General features: G+C 39.0%; 1 protein-coding gene across 1 annotated transcript; it reads left to right on the plus strand.

The window, feature by feature from the left end:
* Positions 1-603: 603 nt before the first annotated feature.
* Positions 604-17,167, plus strand: LOC107096012 (protein TASOR-like). Its single transcript, XM_015392457.1, has 19 exons — positions 604-1,038; positions 2,641-2,786; positions 2,905-2,997; positions 3,757-3,829; positions 4,011-4,102; positions 4,189-4,323; positions 4,405-4,529; positions 4,639-4,670; positions 5,349-5,454; positions 5,601-5,704; positions 5,810-5,919; positions 6,786-6,858; positions 6,989-7,063; positions 8,570-9,388; positions 9,805-10,115; positions 10,198-10,300; positions 14,448-15,286; positions 16,471-16,593; positions 16,967-17,167. Exons 1-19 carry the CDS (start codon positions 735-737, stop codon positions 17,150-17,152), a joined length of 3,849 nt encoding a protein of 1,282 aa, XP_015247943.1. The 5' UTR covers positions 604-734; the 3' UTR covers positions 17,153-17,167.
* The last annotated feature ends 365 nt before the right edge of the window (positions 17,168-17,532 follow it).

Consider the following 17,532-nt stretch of genomic DNA (forward strand, 5'->3'; position numbering starts at 1 on the left):
TTTTTGATGCACTCTATAATATGACTGGCAATTTTGGTATTAATTCTTACAAATCGCTTACATAATCTAATCTAATCTAACTGAAGGATTAGTTTCCAGTGTGACAAGACAGCGATTAGGATACATCTTTTAATGCATACCTGTGTATCTCATTTCATTTGGTTATCAGTTATTCATCTAGTAGCCAAATTAAGTTAAATGTAAATATATAACATTTTTATTTTGAAATATATGGTTACCTAAATATAAAACAGAACCAGCTTAATAAAATTAAGTATTATTTTTTTGGATTGAGAAAAGACCACCAGTAACCCTGGAAATTAGAGTTAATTAGTAAATAAATTAACTCTTATTTATTTAGAGTTAATTTACTGTAGATCAACTGTACTATAATAGCATAGTAAAATAATTAATTTGAATCAGAAATGTGATATGCAATGAGTTTTTTTGCATTTTGTAGCATTAGAATGTATCTTTGTGTGAAAACTATTTTCACTCTTCCATCCCTCCAGTCACGCCTCTGGAGGGGTCCCTTCTTGCAACACTCCCTCTCGCCGCTAGGGGGTGTAGATTTCCTAGCATGTAAACAGTGACGGCAACGTTTTGCAGTGGTGGAGAAGAACGTGAACGTCATTTTTACAATGGCGGAGGCTGGGTGAAGAGGACAGTGTGTGGAAAGCGGCGCCGTAATCGTCCGAGCTACAACGCCTTTACCCAGCGCACGGTGCCTCAAAATGGCCCTGAACCCCAAGGCTGCAGGAAAGGCGGACTCAGAATGCGCAGAGACGGGAGACCCGCTCCCGAGGGGCGGCGAAGCGGACAAGAATTCAGCCGCCACTTTGGCCACAGCCAACCAAAATGGCGAACAGCCTGGATGCAGAGACGGTGTAATGCCCGAACAAGAAGCCCCAGAACGGCGGAGGAGCTTGCTGGCGGACGCCCGGTGCTCCAGCAGGTCTCCCCTGTCTGCTCAGAGATCGAGCGAGGAGTTGCCACGGAAGAATTTCCAGATTCCGAGGAAGACGAGAGAACGGAAAGGTGTTGCCATGTCGCTGCTATTTTCAACAGAGCCTGCCCTGCTTTCATAATTCTAACTCCTGAATGCCGCTAGCCTGCTAGCTAGCAACTCTGTTCCGACGGTTTATTTACATTAACTAAAACGATTCGCCGACTTATTTAGTTCATATTAGATTACACACACTGTATATAGACGGGCTGGTGTACCGCTGTTTGCAGACATAACGCTAGCATCGGTTGGTAAGGCTCAGATTACCAGCGGGCAGCAGTGTTGCGCCTGGAAGTTAAACGTTTGAGGACTGACCAGCTGAAGACTAATGTCTGAGTTGTGCATCTTCTCCATGAACCGTAGCCCCCTTGGTTGTCTGCTGCAGCGCGAACGCCATCACTAAAATACATGTGGGTGTCTGTTTGACCTCACTGAAGGGCATGGCTTAATCCCCCCCTCATGTGTCGACCCAAAACTTGTTATCAAACTGCCCAGAATCACCCCAACCCACTTCCCACAGCATCCCTGTGTGTGTTGATCTAAACAGGACCTGTCTAAGCCCCTCATCCTGCTCTGACATGTGGAAGTCCCACAGTAAAGTGAACCTTTCTTCAAGCATAAGCAAATATAAAGACAAACGTCTAGAAGAAATCTTACAGATCAGTCATTTTTAAACTGCTGAGCTTGAATGATTTCTTTCCTTGAAATGTACAACCATTTAAATTCTAGAGCTCAGATGCAAATTGCTGTCCTCTGTTGCCCTGTCTTTATCCTTTCCTCTTTACTGAAGGCTTTCTACTACCTACAGCACATAGGTAGAGATATTGGGGCAACTGGCAATGTCACCTGTTTGCAGGCATATAAATAATTAGGGCTGAAACGATAAGATTAATCAATTGTTTAAAAAATAATCCTCAACTAATTTAGGAATCAATTTATCGTTAACTGGAGTACAGAGACTCTAAAACATGCCTTAAGCTGACAGAGCGACCCACTTAGAGCGGTGACTATATCAAAACATTTTGCATTTAAGATTAATAGCTTTCGTCTGTCAATGCGCTCTATCCAGAATTCCTCAAGTGGAAAAGTTTTAGTTTTCGTAAAAATCTTCTTTTGCTATCCGATTATTACTTGCTTAGTAAAATAATCGACAGATTGATCGATTTGCTATATAATCGTCAGTTGCAGCCCTATCTGGAATGATTTCTTTTTACCGTGAATCAGATTATATTAGAGGGATTATTCTGGGACCAAATTTACTTTTATATTAGGGATGATATTTATCAAAAACTCAAACTAGATTGTGACTTTAGCTGCTATCAGTACAGAATAATATATATTTAAATTTACATTTATTTAAATTTCCTACACTTTTATGTTGATGTCGTGCACATCAGAGCTCGATATAGAATCACTGTCCTGGAGTGGATTTAATAACTGGTGTGCTACTACATGTTAAATGCAATACTTTCCATGCAAATGGGTTGCTTACTACATCAGATATCTGTCCCGTCTTTAGATCTGTGATGCTGAAAATAAGAGGGAATAATAGGGACTTCTGTTTTTGGCTTCTGCTATGTTCGTCTTGTGTGTTGGTATTTAAGCACGCTTCACCTGTGAACGTCTGTGTCCAGGTCTCTACCAGTTTTTGCCCCCCGAAAGCCGGGAGTTTGAGGAGCTTGTGAAGATAATTTCCTCCTTTTACTTGGATGCTTCATCACGCGGAAGTTTCTCCTACTGTAAGGCCAGGCTGATTCACAACGAGCTGCTGGAGAAGGAGGTTGGTCCAATCGGTCGTCCTTTAAAGACTGGAAATCACAGCATACCTATGCTGTCTGTCATCTTGGTTCAGATTGCAAAAACTAACTGAACTTTTTGCCCCATTTTGTTGTTGCCAGTTTATTGAGAAGCGGCGAGAAATGAAGCAGGAGGGGCGGACCGAACAAGAGCTTTCTGAATCGTACTGCTTCCTTTTTCCAGATAAATCCAAGGTTAGTTTGCTTTGAAACATTCATAGTTTTCAAAGTTAAAATAAATGGTATTTGTTTCTGGGCACCTACTGAATCATAACTCTTACAATTTGTTTCTTTTGTGATGTAAAAATTCTCAGTATTAACAGATTTTGAAACCTTTTTTTTTTTTCGTCACTGGAATTAGTTTACTTTTTTAATCTTGCCCTAGCTTCTTTGCTGAGTAACTAACTTCTTATGAGTCTTAATAATGTACCTTTTTTCTCTTTTGAGAAATATACAATGAAAATTCATTCTTTCTGGGTATGTGTTTTTTGCTAAAGTAGTCATTAAAAGCTAAAATGTTAGTGCCAATTACCAACAGTCCTGTCATTTAGACCTTTCCACAAACTCAAAAGAAATCATACCTAAAACTGACCAGTTTTTGTCCCTTTGGATAATTAAAATAAAAAATATTCTTGCTACATTTGTCTACCATCAGGTCTTTCAGCACACGATGCATTAAACAAATTTCAATAGTTGACTTAAAATCTGTTACTAACCATTATGGATAAATAATGAGCATAGAAACTCTTACAGTTGGTAACTTAATGGCAGAAGCAACCGACTTGCATTCCAGCAACAAAGAAATACACACCCAAATTAGATTTCATTTCCTATAGTTATATGAAGTGTAAGTTTTTAAGTTCACCCTCTGAAGTTATTTTACATAAGTCATAAAGTCTTGAATTAAAATCCTTATGGTGATATTTTGTGTTTTGTTTTGCTTTATTCATTCAGCTCCAGTGGATCTGTGAGAAAGGCTTGTCATTAGGACACTGCAGGATCACAACATTAGGAAATCCATCAATGGGTAATTTGTCCTCTTTTCTTATGGTTTGACAGAAAATGTGTTTAAATACTTGTGATGTTTAAATAACTTACCATCTGCAGTCTGAACTCAGATCTTTCAGCAGTAATACAATTGAAAAGCATATCTGTTCTTTCTAAAGCAACTTGCTGTAACTTAAGGCCTCTTTTTTGTTCCTTTGTAGGTGTTTATCTCTCAAAATACTCTGATTTATTACAAATAAATCCCTTTGAAGTGGGTTCGTTTGGAGATATGATCATCTTTAAGGTCATGAGGGTAAGGCTCTTAACTGTTTTCTTGCTGTATTTATTCACTGCAACTTTCCTGGGAATTATAGCCAGTTGTGATGTTTTGCTTCTTAGGGACGAGTAAAGCACATCCACGAGAACATGCCTAAGAACGCCATCGAACCTTCACCAAAGTTCGACTGTCACTTGTCCAAAAGTGCCAGCAGGGTCACATCTTTGCTGTCATATAGAGCTTTTGAGCTCACGCAGGTAACTAACAGGTCATATTTACACGCCCCTTTTTCTGCGTGGATTTCCTTAAGCTAACGTACAGTTGGGTGTGTTTTGCAGCAATATTTCTTCGAGTTTGCGTTTGACGAGATCAAAGCGCGGCCCCGGCATGTATGCCCCTACGCTGTGGTTTCCTTTCAGTACAAAGGCAAGGAGGTGGCAGCATCCCCTATGACTGCACACAGGTACCTTATCCTGCAGGAAACTGTCACTTGGTGAACATGTCAAGTAAGCTTGCATGGCCAGTTTGGTATCTGTCGCTATATATAAACATTTAGTTTCTCTTTTAAACAGGTTCAATGCCATTTCCCCTGAAGGAAGTACAGGTAAATGGTTTTATGTACTCCTTATTCACTGTGCCTGTAGTTAACTTTTCAACAGTACAACAGTTTTGGATCTAAATCCTAGTTTTGATTAAGGCTGAAACATGTGGCTTACAAAGGTAATCTCAGATTTTTTTTCCTTACCAAATCTGATTTGTTTTCTCACTCATCTTCCTTAATAAAAATAACAAAAACAAACGACATATGTTGTTTTCTAAAACCAGCTTTATTTTTTAATCATCTCCTCTGGGAGGTGACAATAATTCAAACAGGCAACAAAATATAAGCTGTGAAACATGCTTGTAAAGTAATAATGTTTTACAACAAACAATAAAAATACATCAAACTAAACGTTTGCAGCCAGTGGTATCACACAGTTAGCTAGTTTATGAGTACACATCGAACAACAAAAGTTAATGAAGTGATGTCACTCTGAGCCCACGGATTGGATTAGTGTAAAAAAAAATCCAGATTTTCCAAAACTTAAATCTTTATAAACAAAAAATGTTATTCACTTATTTTTGGTGATGAATTGCCCAGCCCTAGTTTTAATAACTTCTGAACTTTCTTTTAGTATTCAGTGCAAACCTACCCATCAGTGTGCTTCATAATCACGTTTATCCACAGCTACATGATAGTGTTTTGTATTTTTTTCCACTTTAAGTGTTGATGTTGTTACAGGGAAGAGTTGCTACACGGTGTGGAGCGGTCCACTGGTGAACAAGGGTCAGGAGTTATTCCCTGTCTGTTTGCGTTCCTTTTCACGCCCCTACCTCCCTTTCAAGATGCAAGTATTCCTTTTGTCTGTTAATTATTATTGAATTCTTTTCACTGAACTTTTAACTCTGACATGTGAGAGGAAGATTGATTAGGCGCGATATGAAGGTATGAGAAGTCTGTTACCGGCTGCTGAATGGTTACTCTCCTCTGCAGGCGTGAGAAGTTAGAGATGAATCAAGGCATGCAGCTGGATCAGGTGAAGAGGAAGATCCCCCCCTTTTTATTTTCCTGGGACACCTACAGCATATCACGGGAAGGTCGGCACAAACGGCATCTATTGTAAAACTAGATGAGCTTCATATGGACAGAGGTATCTTTGGTTTGTGCCACAAATATCCACATGTATATTACTTTGTCTGCAGTGATGAAGTGTGGGATGTCCTGCAGCCTGTTTGAGGTGGTGGAGGGAAAGGGTAAAGCAACCAGCGGCAGCCTGACAGCACTGATCAACAAACTGGAGAGGGACCGAATGGTGAGACTTTCATCTGGAACCCAAGCTTTTATAATGACTATCAGAATATCATCAGCACCATACAAAAACAAAATTAATGCAGAAAGTGGTGGATACACTAAATCTACTAATCACTAATCTGATCAATGAATAATCCATCCCTAAGGCTTCTGCATTGAGCTGTAGCTGAAGGAGGACCACATAATCTTAGATGTTTTCAGCTTCAGGGAGGTGAATGGATTTTATTAGAAATAAATACAAGTCCCTCGTTTTTAAGGGTTTGACCAACTTTTTTTAGTACGTTTTTTCTATCTTATGAAGGAGGAAAGACTGTAGTTTAAATGTACAAATATCTCTGTTTAACCCCTAAAGAAAGATGTTGCTGTGAAGATTTAAACTATCCAAAGAGTGCAGGGATATTTTGAATGCGGAACAAAGGCCAGAGCTTTGTCTATTTCTGACTGGACTGTCTTTTAAAAAGATTTTTTCTTTGATCAATATTGCTTGTTTTGTCTTTTCTTTTATAAACAGCATATATAAAAAAAAAAAGCAGTTAATGTTTTTTTTTCCTTCACGGTCAATTCTTGTTCTTTTTTACATGTTAGATTAATAACTGTTGGGTTTTTAGGTACTTTTTAAAGACCTTTAAAAGATCATTTGGAATCAGCCAAACTGGACAAATGAAGTGAGCTTTCCAGGAAAGCTTACTGGTGCGTCCCTAAAATGACCTTCTGATAACCAATGATCCGACATAAAGAATTTATGCACCCCCTGGGTACATGTAGAAGGCTATACAAATGAAGATGATTTTGCTAATTGTTTGATATATTAAAGCTGTAAGAAAACAGGCTTTGTTGTGTCTAATGAAAGGATTTTCTCATTCCCAGGTACTAGTGAAGTCCTTGTTTGACAAGGGTTTCCTCTTCCTGCTGTCCTCAGCTCAGATGATTGACTCAAAAGGTGCTGCAAAGATTTCTCGTTCTCCCTTTCTTTACTCTTTCTAATGAATCTCTTTCTGTGTGAGTCGGACCACCTACTTGTTGCCTTTGGTGAAGGTTCAGCTCTAAAAAGGTGGCTGTTTGTTTTCCAGAGCGGCGGGGGCGGATGGAGAAGAAGCTTCAAGCATTATTCATCTTTCAGGAGTCGAGGATGGTTGTCAAGCACTGTGAGTAAAAATCTCGCTGCATTGTTTTACTGACTGAGTCAAGGAACACCTGCATTTTTCATTAAACCTGCAACAAAACTTAGTTTTTTTGTTTTTAGAAGATATTGTTCCAAAAAAGTTATGAGATGAATGTCTTCAACTGAATAAAAAAAGAAATACTGTTGTCTATTATTTTTGTGATTTCAATTAAAAAGTGTTTTAATACAGAAATATTCTACTCTAATGATTTCCTTGAACTGTGCAGTATAAGCACTCAGTGCTTCATTTGGCCTCATTTTGCATTAATAAATGCAACCTGGGGATCAGATTATGGTTCTTCTAGGGCATAAAGGAATCACAGGTAGCAGGAATTTATGGCCTTTGGATCATAGAGATCAACCCCAGTGATTTGGTCATTAAACAGAGTATTTGTGCTGCAGGAGGGGTGAGCAGTGGTCTAGACCTGGTCAAAAATAAAATCAGCATCTTGGCTCAGCAGAAGGAAGCTTGAACAGTTTTAACCTGTCCTGTTAGATGGCTGTGCTGACCTATTTAATAAAACTGTGGAATGTAATGAGACATTTTGTGCAGAACTATGTATTCTTTTTAATTAGCAGAGGAAGCTGTATGTTTCATTTTGTAATCTGTGTCAGCGGCCTTAGATTTTGTATAAAGGCGGGTGATTCCTTGTTTCTGTTATATGCTACCTGTGAGGAGAGGTCTCTGTAGGTTTTTCTCTTTTTACTTCCCCACGTCTTTCTCATCACCGGTCTGCCGTAGGCTGTGATGTGTATACAAGAATGTGATAACTTTATGCTAGTTGCACATTCACTAACGCCATTGTGAACTGTTCCTCGAATGCAGCTTGCCTTCAAATAAACTTAGAGATTAGATTGAATTTCCTTTACTTTATTTGAACAGTCTTACTCTTTTGATAATTAAATATCCATAACGGGAACAATTCGGCCCCTGTTTTAGGAAATAAAGCATTAGTCTTATTTAGCAAGAAAAAGATGATTGTTCTTCATTCACGCTGTTTATTAAGCCTTGCCTTGGAGAACAGATACAGTCTTTGTTAAAATTGTTCTTACAAGACAAAATGAAAAACCTAAGTGGGGTCATGGAAAGCGACAAAAAGAAGATACTTCCAAATATTACTGGAACACCGACTATAAAATGAGAATTTCTCCCAAAGTGGAGTTTAGTTAACAATACTCTGAAGGCTGCAGATATCCCTGTTTCTTGTGCATCTTTTTATTCCGCCTAACTAAAGCTTCCAGCTTCTTTTGGTTAAAATACAACGTTTTTGTTCTAAAATCTTTGTTTAAGTAATATATAACATGTTCCCTGAAACTCAGAAGCTAGTTAAAAAAAAAAAAGAAATCAAGTGTGTCACTTTAATGAATCTATTTCTTTTCCTTTTTCACTGTTAACCTTCTCTTAGTGGAAAGCCCTTTTTGTGTGTAGCTGCAAAAGCTGAATCAGCTATAGAATCTAACATGCGTCTCATTTATTTATTTTTTTTAGCTGCCAGAGTGTCGGAGCCAGAGCCCCAGGCAACTTTCCTGACCTCCATGGAGCCTTTTATTCCTGCACTACACTATGCCTTGTTTAAGCTGCGTCTGAAGCCAGGCAAGGACCTGAGTCTTGGTGTGGAACGCCAATCCGCAGACTATCTAACGCGTATGGAGTCTGGAACGGTGCGACCTTTTATTCTGCCTGACTACAGAAACAGTTTTGATGAAAGGGCAAGCCCTATTTCGGTGCCTAGACCCAAATTTAATATGGACGCTGTGTTACGGTCGTACGTTCACAACTCTGCAAACTACGTTTTACCTCTGGGCAAGGCACGGGACATAATGGAACGAATAAGGAGCCCCGCCCCCGTACCTCCACCCGCATCAGTTCCTGTTTGTGCTCCTCTTTCTGTGCCAATGGAATACAGCCCTGTTTCTGACTGGGGGGGCTCGGACAGAGGATCGGACCGAGCAGAAAGAGTCTCCCTGGAGAGGCTTGGCCAGGAGAAGGCACCTCCTGAAACCAGCAAACGTAGGCCAGACACGACGCATTCAAATGGTGCTCAGCTGCAACCCAAACCCCACGGCGAGCCACAGCCTTCGAAGTCGGAGCTGTCCCAGAACGAGTACGACCAGGACAAGATGAAACAGCTGCTTAAGCTGATCCAGCTACATAAGAAAACCCTGGTTCAGGATCCAGGGAGGGATCTAGGGGAGGATGGAAGCTGGGATGCCAACAGTCTAAAAAGGAAATTCGAAGGGGACGGCGAAGGTGGAATGAACAAACACCAACGCACTGATCATCTTAGTAACGGGGAACCAAGTAGAGGTGAGACCAGAGAATGCTACCTATTTAAATTAATGTAATTAGTTAATTTTTTGTTGTTGTTTTTTTTGGCCAGGAATTTAATGCATTCTGCTTCCAAAGTCTGTGAGGTGTGAATGTGTGAAGATTGTGTTTGCATTTTGCACATTCTGATTAGTTCTGAGTCACTGAAATCTCAACAACCTTCTCTCTCCTTTTAAAGCTTGATGAATACTAGAAATTCAGCAGTCCTTTGCTGCTTTTTTACCACTTAGATTAGATTTTTATTCTATCATTAAACTTAGAAAAAGTGCATCACTGTATAAGCTCTTTATGTGTTCTACACTAACTTTTTCTACAAAGTAGAGATAAAAAAAAACAAAGCTTGCTCATGATTCGGGCTAAGTCCAGTAAGAAGTTTTGGTTGTTTGTTCTTTTAGTGGGCCAGAAAGACGAAAACACAGCCGAGGCTGGACAGGGGGACAGCCTAACGGCAGTAATGGAGACCATCGGCCTCTATGACACGGACCTGAGAAATCGCAGCAGCGCTGACGCCTCAACAGCCAACGAGACTCAGCGCCTGCTCAAAATCCTCCTGGCCACACTCAACAAAGCCATGGCTCAGAGCTCCATGCCCGTGCCGCCGAGTCAGGGCGAATCCTCGACTAGTTCAGGAATTATGGAGTCCATCCTTTCCAAATCAGCTGCTGCCATGCAAATTGAAGCAGCTCCGCAAACAAACTACACAGCGGTGAGCTTTGATCGTTTTAATTCGTACTGTTTTTCTGTTGCCACACGTTTTGTAGACTTAAAACTGGCTGTTTTCTGTTCAGGAGGACATGGACTGTAGCCCAGGGAGTCCGCCGGGCATGGGCTCGCCGCCACAGGCAGCACAGCCCTCAGACGTCATATCTGAGAATCATCCTGTCAATGAAGGTAATTCAAGGATTGTCCTGAAAGGCTTCTGATTTCAGCTTTAATTGTCCTCTTTTTTTTTTTTTTGTTTAGTTTAGTTTTTACCAAACAAAATAAATGTATCACAGTCTTAAAATAACCTGAAATTGTGTGTGAGAATCCACACTTAATTTATCACATACAAATGTTGATCACAGTTGATCTTATATTTGTTATTCATCAAAGCTTTCTAGAAACCTCAGATATGCAATGAGGATGTTATCTGCTATTTGAATAAAGAAGACCTCCATGCATCCTCTATATATGCTGGTTGTACATCTGTTCGGTTATCCTGGGAACAGACACCTCTGCTTGACAAAGGAAAGGGAGTATTTACTTTAAAACGTGGTCAGGATCCTGGAGACGGAGAAGAGGGGGAGTAGAGACATGCATCCTTCATATTAGGGAGTTCAGGCTATATAGTTCAGGTTATATCTGCTGAACTCTTTGCTGCAAGTAAAAAGGCGAGGCAGGTGTTTTTCATTTGAAATTTAACCAATAATAAGAAACTATTGAAAAAAGTTGTTTTTGTGCTGCCAAGCCAGATTTAGGATTTAATGTCCAGATGGTAAATTAAAGATTTTATAAAGCATCTTTTAAAGCACAGATCCTGCCTCGCTGTTCAAAAGGGAAACTAAAGATATTAAAAATCAACAGATGCAGAAAGTTCAGCAAAATAGATTTTAGAAATGTGGCTTTTTGTTGTTTTTTTTAATAATAATAAATTTAAAAAAAAAAGCAGTGAAGCCTACAGTAGTGCAACTGAAGGTGCAGGACTTTCAGAGCCCTGGTGCTACTGCTGTGGAGAAGTCCAAATTTTGTACACATAATTAAAGAATCTTTAAAAAAAAAATTAAAACTTGAAAATATATATTACTTTGGATTTGGAGGAGCTGTGGAAAGTCTGAAGTCGTTTTTATTTTTGCTGTGACCTAAATAGAAGATTGATGATGGTCAGAAGCACACAACCCTGTCAGAAGGAATTTATAATGCAATATTCAAACTATCTCACTAATAAAATCTGCCTATTCTTCATTTAAAGCAGAAGTCGGAAACCTTACTAATCCAAATAGCCATCTTTTTTCTCACTTCTACTATATTCATTTTATTTTATTGTGGGCAAAAATTGACCTTCAGGAAAATCTATTAAGTGAACACACCCTACATAAAATACTCTTGTTTTATGGTTAGTTGATAATGGTATTATAATAATAATATTTTATCTCTATTCCAGTCAAATATTCTGCATTTCACTCACCCATTAGGAAGCAGGGAACAGCTTACATAGAGCAGTCGGAGGCAGCCTCCTCCGGATGCACGCTCTGCTGTAACCACTAGACCACAACTCTCTGCTTCAATTAATACTGTATTTAATTTTACACATAAAAATATCCTCATTTTCTCAGGAGCAGCGTGAAAAAAGTTCCATTAATTTAAGGAATTAATTTCAGGTGGAAAAAAACCTGTTTGTAGCCTGTCAGAACTAACAGTTTTAGCACTTCTGAATAAAAAAAAAAATGCTACTCAGAGCTGGAGAGGAATTACATTGTTTTGCTGCTCCATAGATACAAGTTGCAAACTATCGACTTTTTGCCTTATTCAGCACCAGCTCCAATAGTCTGTATGTTAGATGATTTAAAAAATGTTTCCAAGGAGCTGTTCCTGCTGTTATCCACTGGCTAATAAGATGTGGGTCAGTTGTCCTCATGCCTTTTTTGTCAACTACTTGTATTGCTCTCTGGTGGACTAATATTACTTGAGCAAGCTTTTTAACATCCCACACCACAAAATAAGTAATTAAAGTCAATATGATTTGAGCTGATATCATATCGGGTCAATACATACAGTGCCATATTGGTATTGATAAGGAAAATAGTTGAATTGGGACATCCCTACTGTATGTAAATCCACTCTTTTGGTGGTTTTATTCCTATACAACAAGTTATAAATTGGTTTGAATCTGACTGGATCTTTGCTAGAGGAGAAAAGCTGACATCAGAGCAAGACGCCTCAGATTTTAGCTTTCCAAGACCCACAGTTCAGTAGGGCCTCACGAAATCTGATTTATTTTTTCTCAAATTCAGTTTTTTTTTTTTTTTTTTTTCCCAAATTCCACATTTTTATCATTCTGTATTACACTTTTTAAATTTTTTTCTTAATTACATGTTTTCATTTCAACATTAACCAGTAAAAGTATATAAAACTGAAAATTAACAAACAAATGATTAGCCACAACACTGACTTTCCTTTTCCAAAATAAAATGCATTGCTGTGTTTCAGCAGAACATTACGTGTGTTTTGCAAGGTGCTAACATGTCCTTTATAGACCGAAAAACATTCTTTATGTGCAAGACCAAACTTCACTTGAGTAATTCCGCATTGAATGTAACGTCTCACAAACAAAATACCTCAAACATTGAATGACTCACAAATATATTGAAATAGTATGACACTTAAAAATAGTATGACCTTTACATTCAAAAACGTTTTAAATAACTTATTTAATTGTGTGCTCAAATTAACAACAACAATGTTCAGAGCACTGCAATCGCGAGCATCAGTTTTTTCGTCGACTACCATATATATTTTTTCCTTGCAATTTCTTCTGGACGGCCTCCATTTGGGTTTGACAGAAGCTGCTTGCATGTTCTGGCAATGCACCCATTTGCTTGAAGTACTTTATCAAAAAAAGGACAAAGCTTTCTCGTTTTTTTTTTTTTTTTAAAGGAATGTCTTATTCCACACACAAAATCTTCAATAAACCCCCGCTTTGCTTCCACTGATGTTGAATGTTCAAGAGTTTGCAGGCACTAGCTTACCTCCTCTCTGTTTCTGATGTGATTCCTTGACTTTTAAGTGTTCTTGCGCTTCCAGTCGACTGTGTGCTGACCGAGTTGCAGACAGGTTGCTCTCCAGATTCATAAAAATCACGGGGATATTGTTCCGCCCTAAACTTTGTGCTAAGTTTAAGATTTTTTTTTATTTTCTGAATGACTTAGGTGTTTCTGCGTGACTCTTTGACAAGGCTGATCTACTTCCTGTTGTCGATTTGGAAACAAGAGCCCGCCCTAAATAACTATATACGGGAGCTGGCAGTAGACAAAATACCTTGCATACATATTACTTCTTGAGATTCTGTGTTTTGTAATACATTCCATTTTATTTGTGAAATTCCTTGATTCTGTCCGCGTTTTCCGAATCAAAGAAATGATAGGGCCCTAGTTCAGCATTGAGTCTGATTCCCTGTTAGTTTAAGACAAATTCACATAATTTTCCATGTGACCAAAACATCTGTCAGAAATCAAGGCAGACAGCAGCACTAAAGGCCAATTTATGCTTCTGACGCATAGCCTCTTCAATCGTCGTCGCACACCTCAAAAAAATCCTGACTACGCGTCGGACGGTCGCAAACCCGTGCAGACCTCAAGCGGAAGTGCGCAAACAAAAAGCAGCTGTGATTGGTCCTTGGAATGCCTTTCCGGCTGTCTTTGTGGTCGTCCTTCTCGATTCAGTGATGGGGGGGCACTATTTTTAAAAACCGAGGAACAATGGACAACTACGATGAAAAGTTGATCGAGGTGGTTAGGAAGTACAACCACTTGTACAATGCCTCAGACAAATTATATTTATAAATATGTCCTCAATAATGTCTAGCAACTCATTTTGTTTGATTTGAGAGCCACTGATATCCTGCAGACTCCGCAATAAAAAAAAAAGTTTGCGAGTTCTCGGAATAGGCCCCCCCCCCATGTTATGTTGTATTAATTATATAAATATAGAAAAATATTTGTCCTATTTTTCTCCTTGCATCTCTTGTTGGCATTCTTGGTCATCTTTCTGAAGATTAGATTTATTTTTTATTATCCAAAAATTAAGAAATAGCCATATTGTCCAGCCCTGGCTCTAAGTCACAACTTAAAAAATTTGTCCCCCGCTGGTTTTGATCGGAGAAAGCTTTACTGTTAATAAGCCAAACATCTTGAGTTCCAAGAACTGAAGTCCAGTTTCGTTATTCAAACTTTCTTGAATTTGTCCAAGCTAAAATCGACATGGACTACTCCTGTGTCTTCTTGTTTGTTTGAGGTAAACGGGGCATCAGCGTGACAGTTTCCTCTCTGCTCTCCTCCAGAAAAAGCTCAGCCACTTGTTGAAGCCAAACCGGAGCCTGAGCCTGAGCCTGCACCAACGGCAGAAACCAACCAAGAGGCGAAGACGCCTGCTGCTATAGAAGTGAAAAATCCTGCTGCGCCAATGGTCGGAGATGAGGTTCCCTTCCAGCCCTCCATCAGCCTGGACACCATTTTGAACCAGGAGATCCGCAGCCTCACATCGGACATTAAAAACATCATGCAGACTCAGCGCATTAGCTATACCTCACAGCTCCCCCAAAGGCTGTCTCTACGTCACTGCTGGCAGCCCAGCAGCTACTTCTCACACTATGTTGTTCCCTTCGTCCCCCCTGTACCCGTCGAGGGGCATGTCCAAGCACTATGTGAAAAGATGGACAGGTTGATCCCAGCTCGACCTGCTTCTCCCAAGGTCACCTCTCCACCTCCCCCTGTGACATCTAGCCTTGGAACCCCAACCGCTGCACCCAAGCAGTTTTCCAAAATGAAAACAGAGCCCTCTGTTATGAAGAACTCCACATTCTCAGATGGTGTTAAAAAGAGCTGCAGCAGCAGTGAGACGTCTGTCAAGGTTAAAACAGAAGCTCCAGCACTGGGGGGAGGAGGGCTTTATTCTCCCTCTCATGCCACATCAGACTCACCAGAATTGAGCTCCCATTCGGCTGGTGCTGCTCCTGAAGGCGGGTCAAACCTGCTCGCAGGGAGCCTCATTGGGCAGCTGAAACCGGAGCTTTTCACCAGTCTGGTGGAAATCTTCAAAGACGTCACGAAGAATACAGTTAAATTTTACATCTACTCTGGAGAAGAAGGCGAGGACAGCACTGTCTGCAAGGAGATTAAGGTAGAATCTGAAACTTTCCACCAATGACCTTCAGTTTTCATTACTATAACAATTGGACATCAGGCTTCTTTCTGCCAATTTCCTGTTTGTCCCGTAGAAAATGTAAAAATACTTGTCCGGATATTGACCCGATAAGATATTGGCACGAATCATAGCTGCTTATATTATAATGTAAAATGTTAGAAAATGCTTGTCAAGTAATATTTCATAAACAGGGAACACAAGTCAACAGTCAATGGTATGAAAACAACTGACCCATGTAAAATTAACCAATAATTTGCAGACACTTTGAACAGAGGAAACATGTTTCCATTAGCTTGAAAATATCAGAGATTTTAGATGTCGGCCAACAAAACCCAATATCTATTTTTGAGGTAATATATCTATAATATCTTATATTAATATTGGATCAGGACATTCCTTGAAACACCAAAGCATGAGTAAACCTAAATCATATATTCCTCAAACTGAATATGAATGAAAATGCACCTACTGGGGTGTTTACAGAGTGAAATAGAGCACTCCTTGCTCAGTTTTATTATAATAAAATGAAAAAATCTAATTTTCAGTAAACAGCAGTTCAACATCTTCAAAAGTTTTAGTTAATAACTTATTAAAAATGTTCCTGGTGTGGTATCTTCATATAGCTCTCTTCCTTCAGTCGAAGTGTTTAAGAGCTGAGGGGTTAAAGTAGTTTATAACATGAAACAGCTGTTAGGCTAAGGACTTTCCTACAGAATTGCTTTTATGCTTCTTTTTGAAATGTTACTCAGCTTTGTGTTGGATGTTGTAATCATTTAGGTTCAAAATTTGCTGTATTCCATTGGTTACATCAAAAAGAAGGGTCCTAAATCTACCACTAGTCTCATGAGAATGAATGTTTAGTTTTTTTTCTCTCTTGAATATAAAAACGGTTGTGACTAATTAAATATACTTTATTTGCAGTCCTCATTAATTACTCCCATTTTTACACATTCATGTATTCAAATTTAATCTGAAAAGACTCCACTGCTGTCTGCACACACAGATGTTTACAAATGAAGTGCAAATGTGCAAAACACGTCCCGTTTCAATGCATGGTTTTCCTTTTGTATCTGTCACTCAACCTTGGAAACGTAGTAGAAGAGGACACAGTCGTTTGCCTTTCCGTTTCTAACAATGTACCTTTCCTGTCTGTCTAAAAGGAGTACCTGAAAAGTCTAGGCAACAGTGAATGCAGTCCGCAGACATTTCTGGAAAATAGTGGAAGTTTGGATAAGCTCCTCATCATCATCAGGAATGAAGACATCGCTGCACATGTGCACAAGGTGATGTAGCTACTCCTGGTCCTCTGTAGCCCTGTTTGTTTTTATATTTGCACTTTTCTCTTTTTGACTATTGAGCCGATGTAACAAATACATTTCTTCACTGTGAGATCAATAAAGTCAATCAATCAATGAAAGTTAACATGCAGTAAAAAGTGCTGTTTGTCTAGCGTCCTGAAAACATTTTTTTGAGTAAACCACTCGGTTTTCCTGGGGCCTGGCTAACTTCAGCCCAGCTAATATTCTTCATCTGTAACTTTGTGTGTTTGTTCATATTTCCTTGTAAAGCTTTTAATAACAATTTCATTATAGATTTGTTATTATTATTTTATAAGATGCTAAACATGAAGTAATAAAGTTTATTTTCGTGCTGCAGATTCCAGCTCTGGTTTCCCTAAAAAAGTTGCCCTCAGTGAGCTTTGCTGGAGTTGACTCCCTGGACGACGTGAAGAACCACACATACAACGAACTGTTTGTGTCGGGAGGCTTCATGGTGTCTGATGAGTTTGTCCTTAACCCTGATCTCATCACACAGGGTGGGTTTTACTCTTTATTCCAGTAATAAATAAGCTGAACCCAAGCCACAAAAATGTTTATATATTTTTTTGTTGTTTAAATTTGCACTCCATTATGTGTATACTGCTAAAACTATCCAGAAATAAAGAAAATCTTAAATTAAGTGTATTTACCCTTAATTTGAGCAGGTAAATAAGATAATTTGCCCATGGAATGAGTATTTTTACTCTTAAAATACGATAATTAGATAAAATGCACTTGAAATAAGACAATGCGAATGATTTTTCTTATTTTAAATGTAAATTGTCTTATTTTATTGGCAGTGTCTCATTTACCACCTCAATTCAAGATAAAATGCACATATTTTAAGAAAAAATGACTTAGATTTCTAATTTTTGCAGTGTGACATTTCTACCACTGTCATTT

The sequence above is a fragment of the Cyprinodon variegatus genome, unplaced genomic scaffold (assembly GCF_000732505.1).
Source record: "Cyprinodon variegatus isolate N-32 unplaced genomic scaffold, C_variegatus-1.0 Scaffold591, whole genome shotgun sequence".
Lineage (NCBI taxonomy): Eukaryota > Metazoa > Chordata > Actinopteri > Cyprinodontiformes > Cyprinodontidae > Cyprinodon > Cyprinodon variegatus.

Excerpts from the sequence above, each read along its gene's own strand:
- LOC107096012 (XM_015392457.1), top strand. The coding sequence starts at position 735 with ATGGCCCTGAACCCCAAGGCTGCAGGAAAGGCGGACTCAGAATGCGCA. Across the intron at positions 9,389-9,804 it reads TAACGGGGAACCAAGTAGAG|TGGGCCAGAAAGACGAAAAC; the intron begins GTGAGACCAGAG and ends TTGTTCTTTTAG. Across the intron at positions 10,301-14,447 it reads GAATCATCCTGTCAATGAAG|AAAAAGCTCAGCCACTTGTT; the intron begins GTAATTCAAGGA and ends GCTCTCCTCCAG.